We start from the raw sequence: 19617 nt of genomic DNA on the forward strand, positions 1-19617 counted from the left end.
TGGATCTATTTCATATGATCATGAGAATTGCAACAATAGAAAGTAGATAGACAGTGTATCTATAAACCTATTTGTTCACAGTTTGTGACAGTGGTGCGTTTGGACTAAACTGTAATCAGTCATGCGGGGTTTGCTTTGGAAAAGAACAGTGTGATTACGTAAACGGGACATGCTTGAATGGCTGTGACAAAGGTTATCAAGGAGACACTTGTAAACAAGGTAACGCATTAAAGGTCATTCACATAAATTATATATTTTATCATTCTACAACTATTTTAATGCGTTGTCAATAAAAAACTGCACAAAGTATTTCTGAATGCTAAAGTTTAACTTTTTACTGATTTGTGTATTTTATTAAATCATGACATAGTGCTGTGCTCAGGTGGTCACAATGATGAAATTCATTCACTAAGGCGGAGAATGTAAGAGATATCATACTGAAACGCATATGAAAGGCAACATCCTATCTTAGAGGAAAAATATTCAGATATAGGGTATAATTTTGCACTTAAAAAGTGAGGACATCTTCATCTTTGCCAAGTCGGTAAATTAATTGAACGAATTTCATCACGATACCGGACCAAAGTTTGATCCCGACTTAACGGAAATCAAAAAAAAAAAAAAAAAAATAAAAAAAATAAAAAGTTATAAAAACTTGCATCTTCTCATCATAAGTATTGCAGCGATATTCCGACAAATAATTTTTCTTTTCTTTCTTAAAAGTATTACTAAGGCTTTCTGAAAATGACTTTCATTCCCATCGCTCTAGCTGATATTCTTAAAATGATAAAATGAGATGAACGTGAGTGACAAATGCAAAGATGCACTATATCACATATCATCATGGTCATATGTCTCACTAAGTTGAGTAACAGTCCGTGGACTGGAAGTCTAAGAGTTTCTAGACTGTGCCAGTTTCGAGGAAATTCGACCTCAGATTCTGAAAACAGGCATTTCAGAAAGGCTGAATAATATTTCTTTCGCTCAGATCAAGAGACTTATGAACTTAATGCATCGTAGAACTCGAGCTGCAATTGTTGTGAATGACACGCTTTGATTTTCGTAGTCCCCATCCACTGACAGCCTATGCAAATCAGGCACTTAACCTTTGGTGAAATTTACGTTTTTTGCTTTTGTTTTTGTTTTTTGGGGGTTTTTTTTTTTTTTTGTACATCCACAATATTTGGATAAATTGTCTAGTTCGTTTTTTTTTTTTTTTTTTTTTTTTTTTTTTTTTTTTTTTGCAGAATGTCCAGATGGTCGTTATGGATACAACTGCCAGGAAATTTGTAGCACTTGCACTGCAATCAGAAGATGTGACGCAATATTAGGGCAGTGTAGTGGTACAAATCTATAATATTTATGATATAAATCTAAAAAGTATAGCCACAGGGTTAAGTAGCATTTTTTCTCATTTACATATTATTGCAAAGGAAAAAAGTTCACAGTTGGTTTTTGAAAATTTCACTGAGTGGGCAACAAACAATCTGAGTCTAGGTATATGTAATCCAATAATACAAAATATTTAAAAAGAAATAAAATGAAATAGATTTTGCACACGACAAAAAAACAGTGTATGTGTTCTTAAGTTAAAAACAAGTTTTACCCTATTTACCTCGTTATTCTTTGATACTTACTTGATAACATCACTTTGAAATTGATTATGGTAATATGTTCTAATTTAGTAAAAACAAATTAAACAGTTTCGAACAATTTCTCTTCGAAAAAAAAATAAAATGCGTGGTCAATATTATATTAGGATTTCAGATTATTTTAAGAGGAAGTGCACACGTTTATTTTATGTTATTACAGCCATTAGAAGATCATCAGATTCTGATACAAACAAGTCCTTACTATTTCTATACGGAGTTCTCTCTTCTCTTTGCTTAAATGTGGGCTTAAACATCTGTTTAATATTCTGGTGAGTTTGTTTAAATTTTCTTGTTTCCATTTTAAATTTCAAACTTTTCAATGCTGTTTAAGTTTATTAAAAATGATTCAGCAAAAATTTATATGAAAGGAGCTCTTATATTTATTAATTGTTATAGGACTTGTAGAAACAAGTGCAGAGGAAGGAAACGCCAAGAAAAAAGAATCACACAATTGTCCTCGGAACCTCTCAAGCCTCATACAGAAAAAAGAATCACACAATTGTCCTCGGAACCTCTCAAGCCTCATACAGAAAAAAATGCCGATGATGAAGAGAGTGTTTTGTATGAAGACATGGATCTCATTTATGACAACTAACATTAGAGTGAAGTTGTAGAATTTGAGTTTTCAACCTTAACAAACAATAATTTTAATATGTCTTTAATATTTACTACATGGTATCACTAATATTGTAAGAAAAAAACAATAAAATGACAGAAATAGATATAAAGACTCCGTGTATAGTTTGGTACGTGTTTTTTTTTTTATTCAAGTTACAGGAAAGACATAACACATGTTCCTGGTATACAAATCACCAATTGAAAAAAAAAAAAAAAAAAAAAAAAAACTATAAATAGAACATAAAGAAAATAAATGATTAAAAAAAAGAAAACAATAGTCTCAGTCAACATGACTCTTGTGACTGTAGATAAAATGAAATATTCCCAACAGTTTTCTCTGGTATATCTCCTTGAAATTTAAGTCTTTTGATTTCTTGGTATTTACAACTGAATGTATAATTCGCCAAGTGAAAGGTCAATGGCCTTATATGCATGTAAATTTCCCGCAGCTGTCGTTGTGTCTGGCGTCAGTGGGCGGGGAATACGGATATATTTATTTATTTCATATATAAATGTAAATATAAGGACTCACCGCCCAGTTTGTTGGGTATGCAAAAGACATTAAGGATGGTTCGAAATATGGGATAATGTACGTATTACGGGTGTACCCAACAAATAAGAATTGATTCCTCACGTATCATGCAGAGAAATACAGGAAACAGAGGAGGCAAACCAAACAAAGTTTGTTCTTACGTAAACAGTCACCAGCATGACGCAGTGGTTAGGACGTTTGCTCGCGTAGTTAGGAATCGCGTAGTTAGGAATTGATCCTTAAGTAGCGGGTTCCAATCCCATTGCGGGACTGAGAGACCGGTCCTTTAGATTAGACCGAATATACCGAGGTCCGTGTGGGTGTTTGCACGTAAAAGATCCCTCACTGCTGAAAAGTTTTAAGAGCGAGTGCAGATCCTAATTTGCAACCCTCCACCGGCATGTGATGGAGTCTCAATATGATTGAAAAATTCTCGAAGGGACGTTAAACAAACAAACATTATTAAGTTATCGAATCAGTCCAAGGTAAGATGTTTCTGTTCATCATTTAAATTGTTCCTTTAAAGCAATCAGCTGATGTTTCCATTTCTTCTGAGAATAAGGACATGTATTTTGATCAGGATTCTCTCTGATTAGCCATTGCAAAGTCTGACAAATCTATTTTATCGAAGAATCATATCACTTCTGTTTCTGAACACAAATAGTGTCTTCTTATGGAAGATTTTTTTTTTTTTTTTTTTTTTTTTTTTTGAATATTGTATCTCATTCGCAACATGTTGTACGTACTGAATTTTGAAGAATAATTTTAAATGAAAAATTGATTATTTGTAAATGAATTTGACATTATATATATACTTTATAGGGTTTTTTTATGTCCTGATTATATGATATTGAATACAATGATAATAATGCTGATAAAATTATTTATTAATGCGATCAGCAGATTCATTTTTGTTTTTAAAAAAAATTAAAATTAAAGAAACAATTCATTTAAAACAGCTAGTACATAGTGCAACTGCCAACGGTGTTTTAGGTTTATCTAACTTATATATTGGTGAGCATGGGCATGAGTTGGCTGTACAATTGCATGATTTCTATACGTTTTATATGACACAGTTTAATCTTACCCATTATTTATTAATGTTTTTTTAAATAAAATGATTTAAATTTAATGAGAAATATATTGTTCAATTCTGGTACCTACATTAAAAACAAGATGTGATTGTGATACACTGATGCCCCCGTATGACAACTCATATCAAAGGTTAAACTTTCTCAAATACAAATCAAATATGTTGGTACCCAAAGTAAGGTCTTGTCTAGAGGAATGTAACGTTTTGGGTTTTATAAGTAAATATAAATAAATTCACTGCCACCAATTGTAACGTGTAATTTTACATCAAATCGGTACCTATGAGGCACGTTACAATAGTTGGGTTCGAAGGTACCTAGTTTTAAAAAAGGAAAGAAATATATATAAACAGTTAATACATATATTTATTATAGCATCAGTACATATATTTATTATAGCATCAAAGACAATAAAGTTCAATAAATATTTAAAGTGTCTCTTCAATATTAAGTATGCTGCCGAAATTCCACGGAGCTCGGTGTTCGGTGCTACTCGGTGCTTCTCGGTGCTCGGGCCTACTCGATGTTCGGTGCTACTCGGTTTCCGGTACTACTAGGTGTTCTGTACTTCTTCTCGATTTCCGGGGCTTCAAGATGTTCGGTGCTATCTGCTGCTACTACTAAGTATAACTATACAGGCACAATCAGGAACTCTGATACTGTAATCAGAACTATATCTGAAATCCAAATATCTACTTCTTAATAACAAAAAGTCCACCCCCCCCCCTCCTATGCTAGCATGTCATGCATATATAGGAAAGTTCTTGTGCTAATGTCAACCATCATTTATAACCTATGCAACTTAGAATGGTCTAATATATACTACTCGGTGCTCGGGACTACTCGGTGCGACCAGGTGCACGGTGCTACCCGGTGCTCGGTGCCGCCGGTGCCAAACTGCACCGTAAATTAACTTTAGCTAAATCTCAATAAAAACAAAATTAATTATTCTAAACTTGCACAGTTGATTATACTAAAATTTATTCCAATAATTTAAGAAACAAACTTTGGCTCAGAATCTCACACCGAGTAGTCAATATCTGAATACTTTAAACTAATAAAAATTCTCAAATATTTTCTAAAGAATTTACATTTTAATATACTATATCTAAATAGGCTAAGAAGGTTTTAACTTTTTCTAACTTATCTAAAATACGAATTTACCTTAAACTTTACTGGCACCAACCAACACCGACTTTTGCTTTATTTTTCTTGAGGAGATCTGACGACGCCGCATCGAGTTTGCTGCTACGTCATATGTAAAATGTAAAACTCCAAAAACAATACTTTTATCAATAAACTAGGATAAACCAACCTACTAATAATACTCCAAAAGATCTATTTTATATAACTATAATTATATAATTATTTTAAGCTTATATTTCTAGAGTTATATATCCCGAAACTAATTTTATAATTATTTTAAGCTTATATTTCTAGAGTTATATATCCCGAAACTTCTCGTTTGCCAATATTCCGGATTAAGATACTAGGCTTTGTGCGCCACCGGGAACTAAAATCGAGCACAAAGCAGGTGCCCTACCACTAGGATTCTGCGACCAGTAGAATGTATTGCATTTACGCGTTCAAAATCGGGTTTTTATATTCTAAATCGAATTAAAAGTAGATTGTTTACTGGCATAATCCTCTCTCTCTCTCTCTCTCTCTCTCTCTCTCTCTCTCTCTCTCTCATCAACTTCCTATTAGAACTTCTTCTTCAGATATCTTATTCTACTTAAACCAGCTTATGTTGTATCAGGATATAAAGAGACACACCATGGATCGGAAAATTTGAATCTAATTAGTTCATCCTTATGAATAGATTTAAAAGATTATTTGATTTGATATAATTTGGATATTTTCCCCGGGACTTCATATACTCTTATGACTGTGCATGAAGATTTATTAATACATTGTATGTTTTTTTTCTATTTATATATGAATAGAATATAGGACACGGCCAACAATCATTAACTGATCGAAAGTACATTGTATATAATAAATAGAAACATGAAATAATTCTGCTTTGATGGGGAGATCAATTTTTGATTTAAAACAATCAAATAGGTGGGTTGGTAAATTGGGGAATGGGTTGGGATAAAGGGTACCGAACTGTTATATTGTCTAACATCGATAATCAATAAGAAAGTGCATTTTCACAAGATGAAACACTTCCTTAAGCTTGCCTTAATGTTGGCTTATAGGTTCTTAATGATGGTTGAATGGTTGTCTTGAAGTCAACATTAAGAATCTTTAAGCCATCTTTAAGCTAACATAAACAACCTTTAAGCCACCATTGAGTCACCATTACGCAGTCCATAAAACTGCTTTTATTGGTAAAATATTATTTTTATAATGATTTCTTCTCCCAAATTAACCTACCATTAAGCCACTTTTAAACCAGCATTAAAACACCATCATACAGTCAATAAAACTGCTTTTATGGGTAAAATACTATTTTTATAATGATTTCCTCTCGCAAATTATAAATGTCGAGTTTACACATTTGTTAATTTGGCGAAAAATAATGAAAAGAAAGAAAAGTAAAAAAAAAAAATATATATAAAGAAAACAAGCCGTTGACAGGATTCGATCCCACGACCTTTGTATAAGAGGTCAAACGCTTTAACTACTAGGCTTTCGGAGCTATTAAAATATAGTTTAAATATAAAACCTTTAATTTTTAACAAAATTTGTTTGAGCTGGTACATGTATTTCTTTTTAATGTTTTGCGTCCCATTCGAGAATTTTTCACTCATATAGAGACGTCAGCATATACCGTTGAAGGGTTTCAAATTTAGACCTTTACTCGGCACTCAGCAACATTGAGCAGTGAAGGATCTTTATCGTGCTAACGCCTTTCGTGACACGGGGCCTCGGTTTTTAAGGTCTCGTCCGAAGGACCCCGAAGGAACAGTTGCTACAAATGTACCTATTTTTTTATCGACTTTGGTTAGTCGCGGCCGAGATTCGAACTTCACGGCCTTCCGATCACGGTGCGAGCGCTCTACCGACTGAGCTACCGTGACGGCTTTTAATGTTTATATTAAATGTTTATATTTATTAATCAATAATATATATATATATATATATATATATATATATATATATATATATATATATATATATATATATATTTAATCACTGCAAGGTATTAAACTGTCCAATGTTGAGTTCTCTCTCACATAGTATTATTAAAGAAAGGTATGGATATTAGAAAAAAATAATAGATAATAGTGAAGGAAATTGAATACGGGTAGAACAGAATTAGAAGAAAACTGATAACTTAAGAACCCTATAAAATTTTGAAACATTTATTTTGAATATTGTACTAATAATCATAGCATTTTTGAAAGGGAAGAAATTTTTTTTAAGAAAATATGAATTTATTGGGTAGTAATAACTATGTGGAGAGAAAAGTCTTGATTGTCACCCCAAACATTTTGGCATAACTCATGTTCATCCTGGTGAAGTCATTCAGTTTGTTAATACCATTAGGGCGGAATGACTTCAGCCTATGCATCCAAATTTTTTCTTTGCTTTTTTCTTTCTGCATCGGTCCATTTTGGATAATTGTCAAGAACCACTACTGTCATGTCCTCCCATTTGTACCGAAAAGGTTCATTGAGTTTCTTGGTCTTAATGGTCGAACGGTAATTATTGGTTCTCCTGCGGAGATCTCCCGATTCTCCAACGTACTATTTAGCGCAAACTTTACAACTGATGAGATTTATGCAGTTCTGTTTGAATAGAAAAATTTCCCCGAAATTCTGTAGCTGCGGACTGTAACGGGGCTGTTAAAGCCATCTGTGTCAGAGCTGTGCTTACAGAGAAGACATCTGTCAGAACAAAGATTTAAAGCCTCCGTTGGGTAATGGATATTCCAATCTGGTTTTTGCTACCATGTCCTTTAAGTTCCTCGGGAACCTGTATGCAGCCAACGGAGGTTCCTAAGAGGCCTCTGCCATTCTCTTGTTTGAGTGGAGAATTGGCAGCTTCTTAAGAACCTCAGCAGTATTCTTAAAAAGAACCTGACAATTCTCCATATGTTATAATGAGAAAAACAGAGAGAGGCTTAATAGAACATTTACTGAGCCCTGTATTTTTTTTTTTTTTTTTTTTTTGCAAGGATTTTTATAAACTTTTCGTTGTAATTCATTTCTTTTGAATGAAAAATTTATGACAAGTTTCTGGTTCTGATTAAGCCCTCGAAAACATGTAAAAGTACAAATTTTGATAGTTTAATATTTGAAGAGTTGGGACGTCCCGTAACATTTGACGTTAAGAAATTATACGGGATTTATAAATACATTGTAACAACTTCAAAAATCAAATCCGAGGGCTTATTGTTCTAATTTGGAAATGAAAAAAAAAAAAAAAAAAGATTTGTGGGGATTAAAAGAACATAAAATTTTATTCCTAGTCAATTGCATGTACAAGCAAAAACCAAGCGAATGGGGCTGAAAAAAAGTGCCCGGCCGGATTTCGCACTAGGTGTGGACACAGTCATCACTGTATAAGTTTTGTTTGTTTGTTTGTATGTTGTTTAACGTCCCTCTCTAGAAGTTTTCACTCATATGGAGACGCCACCACTTGCCGGTGGAGAGCTGCAAATTTTGTCCTACACTCGGCACTTAAGGCCATTGAGCAGTGAGGGATCTTTTTCGTGCTAACACCTACTGCGACACTGGACCTCGGTTTATACGTTCTCATCCAAAGGACTGGTCTCCACGTCCCACAGTGGGATTCGAACCCGCGATGTAAGGATCAACTCCTTACTCCGCGACTCTAGAGCAGACGCTCTAACCACTGCGCCACGCTGGCGACATCACTGTATAATGAAATATATGGAGATAACGAACAGTATTCAAGCTCAAAAGTCCATTATACAATACAAAATAGGAGCAGAGCAAACACGGACCTCCAAACATCAGAGGTGGGATCAGGTGCCATGGAGGAGTGAGCATCCAATGCCGTCCGGTCACACCCGCCGTGTGCTCCTTGTCATGATCGGGAAAAAACGGAAAAATCCGTCGACAATTCAGTGTGTAAATAATGGCCTAATAATTAGTATGAAAAACGTCAGTCAGCATTTGACTTAATGATAAATTGTATTTGCTGACAAGGTCATTGTATCGACCATAGAACTTACGAAATGATGACTTTAAACGAGACAGCTGGTATTCTGTATAAGTAGAGAGTGCTAAAATATGAGAAAAGGGTTTTAAAATGATGTACAAAAATAAAGCACAATGTACTTCAAAACAAGTTTATGTTCTTTAGTTCTCCTTTCAAACGACTGAACTTGATTTTGGTTGAGCAGGTAAAAAAAAGCAACATCGGTAAGAGTGAAAAAAATGTCATTTATTGAAGTAAATGACGAAAAATCTTAAAACATACTTAACAAAGCAACTTTCTACCAATGGAATTATAAAGAACGAAATATTGTGACAAAAATCCAACTTAATTGCAATAAAAACGATTTTACCTACTTTACATGTAAATAATGATATCGTCCTTTCTTACTGTTTCTTTTTTATAGTAACAAAAAGAGGATTTCCTTTTAAATGTACATTGTTAACCTTAAGTCGCATAATCATTTCGGAAAAATATGAGTTTCTGACCTTTCTACCTCATTTATATAATAGGTTATTCTAAAACAAAAACTTGATTTTGCTTCCTGCTTTTAAGTTATTCCGTATCACACTACATAAAAGGGGAGCTATGTTGTTATATTTTCTTGGGGAATTGATATTGGTCGGAAATATAGCAAATGCTTATGGTAAGATGATTTTTATTCAACTACTCCTCTATTTATCATTAGAGTTAATTATTGTATTTGTATTTTAATTTCGATACTTGCGTAAAAAAAAAATTGCTTATATTGATTCTATACATATAATTCCGTCGTACAGTCGAAAAAATTCGGTTACTTGTCGATTTTTACTCCTGTCACAGCCTTATATTTTACCGATAATGATGTCTGTTTTAGTAAATCAGGGAAAAAAGTAGATAATTTTTTTTTTAATTTATACATCATAATTATTATGTTTCAATAATGGTGTTTGAGACAAAATTGTACCAATACAAATGAATGAATGTAAATTAAAGAAAAAAAATATTTTTACTTTAATTTTTTTTTTGTGCTTAAATTTAACTTCTTCCCTCACTGTATAGAAATATAATATCTCAGTCGCAAACGTGCCCATGTGCTACTTAATGGACTTTGGAATTTGCATACTGAATTAGTTTTGTCACGTTCACATCCGGAAGTGTGCCATTGTAATGACATCGTAGGCCGTACATTTAAAGTTGATTTTTAGATTTCTCGACAAGGAAAACGGAAGAGAATAAAAAAGAAGAATAACAGAAATAAACAGAAATAATTATTAAGTGTATTTTTCTTTTTTTTTTTTTAATATTTACAAGAACTACTAGCGAAGTCATTGCACGATTTATTTTTGTTTAAGCTGTGATATTATTTAAACCTCAGTTTGTGTATCTTATCGTAAAACTACAAATAAACACTTATTTTTTAGGTATACAAGTATTATCGACTGGCCTTTTATTAATTTGCTCATTCGCTTTTGTCATCTTGGTGTTTGAAAAATGAAACAATGAATACTTCAATGTAATGAAACCCTTAATATTATTGCTCTATGTTAAATTTCTGTATCTACATGTATCTATATTGATTATCGATAGTAAATGTGAAAATAATTCTAACAAAAGCCTCTGTTACTCTATGTTAAATATATGATTTCTTTTCTGAAAAAGTAATATCGAGGTTTTTAAGAAAAATGCAGTCAATGCATTTTTATAAGGAAATACTTAATACGGTCTATGTACATTGAAGCATGTTAAGAAAATGGACCTAACTATTTTTAAGCAGAATTATTGCATTATTGAATATTCATAACAGATTGCATATGATGGTTTTTGCTTTGTTTTTGCCACAGGAATTCATCTACAATTAACATGCATATTAATTTTTGAGATGTTAAAATTGCAATTCAGGAGTATATATTTGTCATTTCTGAGATATAATTTTCTTTTTCTTTCTTTTTTTACTGATCGATATCTTGTTATATAAAGTTTTCTTCAAGATTTTTCAGTAACCAAAAGACCTTGTTTCCTTTTTTTTTATTAAGAAAATCTTGCTTTCTATAAACCGACATGGCAACAGCATCCCTATAATGCCTATTACTGGAACACTAAGTCAGATAATGCAGTGGATGGACTGTTTTCGGACAGGTCTCTTAATGGTGGACAATGTACGATATCAGACAACAAAAGACAAACTGCAACCCTGTGGGTGAATCTAGGAAGAATTCTCAGCATACATCAAATAACTGTCTACTACAGGACGGACAATTTACCATGGGGTATCGTACTAATAGCCCTCATTTAAAAACTTAGTTCATATTCTTTTTCAATGTTAGAATACTCGTAAATGATAGTATATATTCTAAGATTCAAAAATGATCGGCGATTGGTAACGTGGGTATTTTGCTATGAATTCTTTTATATGTAAGTAATTATTATACACCTGAAAAAGCAATGTGATATTCATTTTTTATAGAAAAACTGAGATCTTTATTTTAAACATACAAGTCAGAAATATGAAAGATGTCAACAACCAAATTTGTTTTGAATATGCTGAACTCTCGATCGTCTGTTAATACTCTAAAATGAATGCTTTCTTGGGTTTTGTATGCTTAACCAGGTTATTTTTTTTCTGCAATGGCTGCAATTGCTTATACTCGTATTAACTGACAAAGAATGATATATTTGATTATATTTTTGTCCTTATAAATTATTTATAGAAACTGATTGTAAGTACTGAAAACTATTGTATTGTTGATCCGAAAGTTGTATTGATAGAAAACCCACTTCTCAAAATATTGTTCATATAGACGGCTCTAAAACAGTTCTAACTTTATCAGTGTAAAATGATTAGCGGGATTCGGTCTATCTAAGAGAGAACGTTGAAATAAATTCATTTGATCTAAAAATAATAATGAATTGATCAAAATCTTCTTCAATTGTTATTCAAATGTACAGCTACATGTGGTTTACTTCTAGTTGAATTTTTTTTTTCTTCCAAAAAATTTACAAGCGCTCTAAAAATTGAGAACTGGTAATTTATTTTAAGTAAAAGAAATTGCTTGGACGAGTTCAGAATTATTACTCGAAGACATCTCTCAAAAGACAGGGTTATTCAGCTTGAAAAAAAAAAAAATATATTCGTCATAAATATTTGTTTGAACGCCTTCGATGGCATGACATTTCACACAGAGCTGCGGTTATTTTTTATGAAATAAAGAGCTCAATGAGTCTCGATTTTTCTTCGGATAACAATTACTACATACAGTAAACGACCCTTATAACGAAGTGTCAGAGACGGACGATTTTGCTTCGTTATAAGCGTAATTTGTAATATCCATTAAGTTTGCATAATTTTTCAAACTTACGGGGGAAAAAAATCACTTCGCATTAATCGTCAATTCGTTATACCGTGTTTACTTTAAGCGTGTATTACTGTACAATGATTAAGGTTAGACTTAGTAAATTATTGTGCTTATAAACATCAATTCCTTTTAATCTTTTTTAGAATAATGTTAAAGGTATTAGGAGCATGTTAATTTTGTATTTTGTACATATTATATGTTTGTTTCAGTAACTAAAAAATATACATTTAATATACTTTTGTAAATTAATATTCATCGAGATGTTTTGCATGTCTTTTGAAGGATTTACATCAAACTTTGTAAACGCATGTCTCTGAAATATGCTCATTTCAAACTAGAAAGAGAGTAAGAATTACATGTATGTTCTTTAAAAGAAGTTATTCCCTCAAATTCATAGAAATAATTTTATTTCAAGACATTTTGCTTCGGCAAAACTATGAATTGCAGTGAAAGATATTTCAGGCAATATTAATAGTTTGATATATTAAACCAGACTTAACCAATGGCTACCCATCGCGCTTCCTTGGCTTCTCGATTTACATATCGAATACAACCAACAAAGATGAAGGGTTCCTGTGTTTTAAGGACACAATCTTCACCATAGTCACAATTCCGGATAATATTAAAATAGAATGCGTAAAACATGGACAATATGTCATCTACTACAATGAGAGACTCCCACGAGTTTCTTACCCGGATGGTTATTCTCAATATGCATTCAACGAGCTCTGTGAACTTGAAGTTTATGGTAAGAGGACATAGTAAAATGCTACTGAAACAAGTAAAGGTCTAAATTGGAATCCATCAACTGCACCTAATAATTTTTTATATGAATTAAATAATCTCTCAAGGGACCTTAATCTGTAAACAATCTACAAATCTGTTTAGTGTTAGTGATTATGTACCTCGCGTAGTCAGATAAACTTTGTAATGATAATTATAGCTAAAAAAAATTGAGGTAGCAGCTTTCGCAATTACTTTTCTTATGAATATTTAGCATTGAGTACCATTTTTTACATTGGTATGAAAAAGTTTGCATGCACATGTTTCTGGTAATGATTGAGGCAACTTGACCAATTTATGAAGCTACATACATGTAAAGGGATATACTGATATAAAATCATTTACTACTATTTAAATAGGATGTCCTACCACTGGTGAATATGGAGAAAACTGTATTCTAAATTGTCCACAGAATTGCCAGGAAGGTCATTGTAACATTGTAGATGGGACGTGTCTTGGATGTGTTGTCGGATTCAAAGGATCTCAATGTGAAGAAGGTACGCGCGCGCGTGTGTGTGTTTGTGTGTGTGAGGGTGTGTGTGTGTGAGACTTTTTTTGATGTACTGTGACGACAAATGAATGTCATGTCAAAGGTCATATATTAATCAAATCGTACCAATAAATGTATGTTATAAAATAATGGCTTTATTTGAAAGAGTTTTACATAGGCTTTCCCCTTAGTGAATAACTTTAATATGTTTAGTGTTCTGAAGTGCGTGTATCATTGATGTCGGAATCCATTATAATTAAATGTGCAAAGGTAGAAATCCATTTTTTTTTCAGAATGTGACAATCATAGATTCGGTCTTGAGTGTAAGTACACCTGTGGTAACTGTAGTAGCGGAGAACAATGTAATCACGTGAATGGAAGTTGTCCAAACGGATGTGACGTAGGTGCTCAAGGAGTTTCGTGTGAAGAACGTGAGCTATTTTTTTAGCCATTTGTAAAACTGCCGTGTTTCTTCTTTTTTTTTTCAAGTAAACAGTCCAATACATCAATATGTCTCTTGATTTCTCATATGTTTCCTGGTGTATCATACTGATATAAAAAGCAAGAAGAAAGACACTAGACCTATTGACTCCTTGGTTTAAAGTTTGTTTTGAGATAATCTTGTTATAGAGGTTTCTGACACAGAATTTTGATCATTGGTTTACCTATTTTGTGACAGCTTGCCCTGTTGGTAAACATGGAAAAAATTGTGATGAAGAATGTTCGTCAAACTGTAAAGGCTGCAACAGATTCAATGGTGTTTGCGAGTTTGGGTGTTACGATGGATGGAAAGGAACGTTTTGTGAAAATGGTATTTTTTGCTCATATAGCTTTTTTGTATGCAAATCAATTGGTTGAATTTAAAAACATAGCGTTTGTAACTTTCACTTACTGGGACCTTGGTTTTGTTCTCTTAAATTTTTATTAGCTAACAAAATATTTTAAAGCACTGACTTAATGCAGTGTATTGTAATGCCTCCTAATTCAATAATTCATTATTAATTTATTTGAATTTATAAACTTGTATATATTTATTGCAACGGATCATGATTGTTATGTAGTTTTACTTTAAATCAGATCTACTCCTTCAAGGAGTTTCTTAATTCTTCTATGAACATTAAAACACACTTTCTTGTATTCATGCGTAAAATATAAATAATTGAATAATGGTTGTTGCAGAATGTGATGGACTGATGTACGGACATAACTGCAATCAATCATGTGGTTTTTGTTTGAAATCAAAACAATGTCATCACATTAATGGGACATGTTTAAATGGATGTGACAGAAGTTATCAAGGAGAGAATTGTACAGAAGGTAGGGGAGATCTGATCACGTCCAAGACCTTTATCAAATGGTTCATTTACTTTTGTTCATGTTTACCAACAGGACAAGCTGTCACAAAGTAGGTAAACCATAACAGAAGGTAGGGGAGATTTTATCACATCCATGACCTTTTCCAAATGGTTCATTTATCAATATTGGCACAGCACACGGATGAAGGCTACTGTTACAATCTATATTCCGCACGGAAGTGAAAATATTATACAAATTATAGTCTTTCTTTGCTGAAATATAAACATGCATTCTCTTCGTAAGGTCATGGAAATGATATTTTTTAGAATCATAATTTGTAGACACATTAAATCACACATGCATTTGTCATTGATTTAATGGTAAGTCTCTCTTTACGAATTTTATTTGCTATATCTGATTTCAAAAAGTAAAGTAGATATCAAAATGCATTGAGAAAAGCTACACAGTTTGTACGAATTTGCTTTGGAGTTTATACAAACCTGTTTGTAAGAAATGCTAAATGGTTTACAAGAAAGTCTAAAAATCTGATCAATGTAGAGGGTCCACGGGGTGTATTCTTTCAGGAGGGAATATTTAACCTTCCTAAGCACTTTTGATCTCACCTGTGTGGTAGTCGTCCAGCAGCTTATTTCGTTTCCTTGTTCACGATTCGTATTTTTAATGAAATTGATCACTGTTATTTTCACCTATCATCGTATATGGTTTCTTGCATGCTTTATGCATTGATTTGTCATTACATTTCAATTACAGCATACCTCTTCCCTTTTCTTCTATCGAAATTCTCTTAAAAGTATTATACGTTTCTTCTGGTCCTTTAACACAACTTTTTGTCAATATAAATATTTTACAACAGCTTGTTTACAGTTAAGCAGACAAGTAACAACACAGTTCAAGAAGACAATCACACGTATCAATGATTCCTAATTCTTATTTTTAGTATTCTTGCATTTTTAGAATGTCCTGACGGATATTTTGACTACGGATGTCAGGACAAGTGCAGCATCAACTGTGGGGTTCCTGGTAAATGTAACAGCGTGACAGGACAATGTCAAGGAGGATGTCAGGCAGGATGGAGAGATACGAAATGTGACAAAAGTAAGCATTAGGTAATCTATACAAAAATGTAATAAGTCTCATATTTGATGTAATTTTTCAGAAAGACAAATGGATTATCAAATATGAAATTTATGATTTGTCTCAAATTTGATGTAATTTTTCAGAAAGACAAATGGATTATCAAATATGAAATTTATGTTTTGTCTCAAATTTGATGTAATTTTTTCAGAAAGGCAAATGGATTATGAAATATGACGTTTATGTTTCGTCAAAGATATGGATGCTTTATTACCGCAGTTATCCGTATACAGTGACAAAATGCTGAGAATGTTAAACAAGAGGCCCATGGGCCAAATCGCTCTTCTGAGCACAGTGGCTAGGAAAATGTAGAAATTAGTTAAAGATTGAAAAGCTTACCAGGTGGACAAACTTAAATTTATACTGTCTCAGGATAGATGCTTTCATATCAATACTACTAATCACGGTTTTTCTGTTCCAGAGGAGATGCATTTTGATGTATTTTCCCCTATGTTTTCCTATGTAAATCTCTAATTGCTCATTTTAGCCCAACATTTCCCATCCTAAATTTGAATAAATTTGAATTTAAACAACCTGAGGATTCTTCTATTATAATATTACTACTTGTGGCTTTTCTGTTCTTGAGCAGATTTGTTCGATTTGATTCCTATATTTTCTTATGTAAAACTTCCTCCCTAATCCCTGGGCCGTCATAATTTGGACAAACTTAATTATACAATACCTTAGGTTGCTTCTGTATAAATATGACTAATAACGGCTTAGTTGTTCTTGTGAAGAGGACATTTAAAGATATTTCCTATGTAACGTGTGTGATCAGGTTCTTACAAGGGATATATAGGTTTCCTTTTACTCTGTCTGATTTAATGATTGGAATGATTATTAAGACTGCTCTGTCTAAGGAGGAAATTCCAAAGGACTAAATTTTTTTCTCTTATCGAGAGAAGGGGACTGGGTAAGGTACTACTTGCACCGAGTTTCTCCCCTAGGTTCCTTTTGATAGATAAGAAACAGGTGTCTCAATCTTCTTTAGATCTACTACATCCAGAACTTAATATCAATTCCATGGAATGCTTCCCACTGGAACTTTTATACTTTTATTTTGCTCTTACCCTTAAATTCTTTATTGCTGATTTTCAACGAACATCTTCTGCAAGCTTCTGAATGTCTGCCTTTCCGAAAGATTTGCCTTATACACCCTTTGGCAAGTCCATTGGCTAGTCCATTCTAGGGGTTGTCAGGTCATTCCACCAGTTGAAGTCTTCTATGTGTTTTATGCAAATAAACATAATGGCCGTTGTTTTTGAAAAGAGGGGTTTTAAAGACATTTCCCCCTCAATAAAATAAAGGCAATTTGCAGGTTTCAATCTTACATTTGTTTTTATAGAATGTGATGGAGGTAAATTTGGACTAAACTGTGCCCAGTCATGTGGAAGGTGCGTTAGAAAAGAACAGTGTCATCATGTAAATGGATCATGCTTGAATGGATGCGATAAAGGTTACCAAGGAATCCAATGTACACAAGGTGTCGTATAAATTAAAAGTGATTGCAGCTAGGTTAAGGGCACCCATGGAAAATATGCCTTAGAATATTCCGAGAAAATAATTAAATACGGTGTTATTATTATTCTTTTTAACAGAATGAGTTTTGATGAATATTAATTGATCTTTTTGCATTCCTATTTATCGGTTCTCTGAGTTTGGCCGAAGCGACATCATTTAATCAGCTATTTGTCACGTGACAGGTTTAAAATTAGAAAATATATGCACTGCTACAAGGATCGTAAAAGTTCAACGAAATACAGTATCTTTTGGCTGTACAATTTATTTTGTTTTCTTTGAGACAAATTTCTTAACAGGAAAAGGTGCTAGGAGCAACTTCCTCATGCTCGGGAATTATGTAAAAATAAGCCGTCTTTCTATAAACACCCGATACAGATCTTATAGACATTAAATGCATGCATAGGGTAATAGTACTTTTTAACAAATGTTTTAAACCAAGCATTTTCCCTATTTAATTTGAGAATATAATAAATAAACGGGAATGTGCCTGCGTTTTGCATACAAAAATTTAAAGTAGGGATATATCTGTTTTACAAATATATATAATTGTGCATTATTTTAATAATAATTTTGACATATTGAGCAGTCTTTTTTTTCCAGAGTGTCTGGATGGACGATATGGATACAACTGCGAAGAATCCTGCACCAATTGTAGCTTTACCAAGAGATGTGATGTAATATCAGGACAATGTAATGGTATAAACACTATCTATTATTGGCAACAATGCTATTTATAGGAACCGAGTTTAATATCTTTTAGCGATAAACAACCTAAAACATAGAACAATTTCTATTTAGAAAAGGAACGAAATGAAACAATCAAAATTGTGTGAAAAACATCTGAAAAGATTGCGAGAGTTGCAAAAGTTATCAAATGATGCATATATTTGGACTCTAAATAATGTAATTTTATTATTTATCAGAAATATAGAGAGAATCTATGGAAGAAAAAAATTAAATACTTATATACCATTTAGTATCAACAAAAGGGAGCACTATTGTCCCTAAACCATGTTAATGAACAGTTTTGCGTGTGTACATTGTATATATGAATATGTTTCTTTATATGAAATAATTTATTTTACATTATTTTGAGTCCAAATATATGTATCATTTGATTACTTTTGCAACTCTCGCAATCTTTTTTTTTTTTTTTCAGAAAGATATTCACGTTTATATTTTTATTTTATGTTATTGTAGTTATAAGAAGATCATTGGATTCTAATACAAGCGACCAGATACCCTCAAGTCTGTATGGAATACTATCTTCTCTTTGCTTAAGCTTTGGCTTAAACATCGCTTTAATTTTCTGGTGAGTTTGATTTATTATAATTTTTCCATTTTAACTTCCGACCTACATGTAGTTCATGCCTTTAAATATCATAAAAATATATTAGCTTACTTCTTTTCCATATAACTTTTGTTATTAAAATAATCATTTTAGGAGTTGTAAAAAGAAGGCGTGCAAGGAAAAGAATGACCTAGAGAAAACTACTACACATTTATCCACAAAACCTACTAAGCTGGATACACAGCTCGATGATGATGTTGAAGACAGTGTAGTATACGAAGACGTTGATCAATTAAGTCATCAATCCATTTATGAAAACTAACAGGAGAATGAAGCTGCAGTGTTTGAGCTTATAACTTATATAACAATAATATTAGTATAATAACTTTTATATCTTCTTGTGTATTAAAATAGAAAAATATGGAATTGATATCAAATCACGGAATTGATAAGATATCAAAAGCCGGTATACTGATTTATGTATAAATGTTCTGCTCAAGAGAGAGAAAAGAATGTACACCTATAGTTGCGCTTCTATTTATAAGACTCTGACAGATTGCACCCTTTGTTGCAAGCGATCTTTAAAAATTTTTTCACTTACTCTATATATGGTGTATATTTCTTCATGTTCATAGCAATTTCGTACTACTGTTAGACCTTTATTAGCAGCAAACAATGCAAACCCTTATATACATTCTCAATGTAAGTAAAGAGCTT

The 19617-nt window shown here is 32.5% G+C and overlaps 2 protein-coding genes and 1 long non-coding RNA gene across 3 annotated transcripts in view; all 3 read left to right on the forward strand.

The window, feature by feature from the left end:
- Positions 1-2360, forward strand: part of LOC133201004 (scavenger receptor class F member 2-like) — a 37923-nt gene extending 35563 nt beyond the window's left edge. Inside the window, exons 6-9 of the mRNA XM_061336806.1 lie at positions 82-219; positions 1248-1343; positions 1813-1921; positions 2049-2360. Of these exons, the coding sequence (XP_061192790.1) occupies positions 82-219; positions 1248-1343; positions 1813-1921; positions 2049-2247 (542 nt within the window). The 3' untranslated portion in view covers positions 2248-2360. The remainder of the gene's footprint in view (positions 1-81; positions 220-1247; positions 1344-1812; positions 1922-2048) is intronic.
- A 6691-nt stretch (positions 2361-9051) lies between these two features.
- LOC133201005 (multiple epidermal growth factor-like domains protein 10) lies at positions 9052-17582 on the forward strand. The gene is made up of 9 exons (XM_061336807.1): positions 9052-9073; positions 11045-11278; positions 12858-13112; positions 13507-13644; positions 13931-14068; positions 14317-14448; positions 14817-14954; positions 15909-16049; positions 17434-17582. Exons 1-9 carry the CDS (start codon positions 9052-9054, stop codon positions 17580-17582), a joined length of 1347 nt encoding a protein of 448 aa, XP_061192791.1.
- Positions 17583-18209: 627 nt separating this feature from the next.
- Positions 18210-19224, forward strand: LOC133201122 (uncharacterized). The gene is made up of 3 exons (XR_009723051.1): positions 18210-18305; positions 18810-18921; positions 19054-19224. It is a non-coding gene; the product is annotated as an uncharacterized LOC133201122 (long non-coding RNA).
- The last annotated feature ends 393 nt before the right edge of the window (positions 19225-19617 follow it).

The sequence above is a fragment of the Saccostrea echinata genome, unplaced genomic scaffold (assembly GCF_033153115.1).
Source record: "Saccostrea echinata isolate AGI-Se365-2 ecotype Australia unplaced genomic scaffold, CSIRO_AGI_Sech_v1 ptg000042l, whole genome shotgun sequence".
NCBI classification, from domain to species: Eukaryota; Metazoa; Mollusca; class Bivalvia; order Ostreida; family Ostreidae; genus Saccostrea; species Saccostrea echinata.

Coding starts and splice junctions, on each gene's coding strand:
- LOC133201005 (XM_061336807.1), top strand. CDS start 9,052: ATGACTTTAAACGAGACAGCTG. Junction 13,113..13,506: donor CTGTGAACTTGAAGTTTATG/GTAAGAGGACAT, acceptor CTATTTAAATAG/GATGTCCTACCACTGGTGAA. Junction 16,050..17,433: donor AGATACGAAATGTGACAAAA/GTAAGCATTAGG, acceptor TTGTTTTTATAG/AATGTGATGGAGGTAAATTT.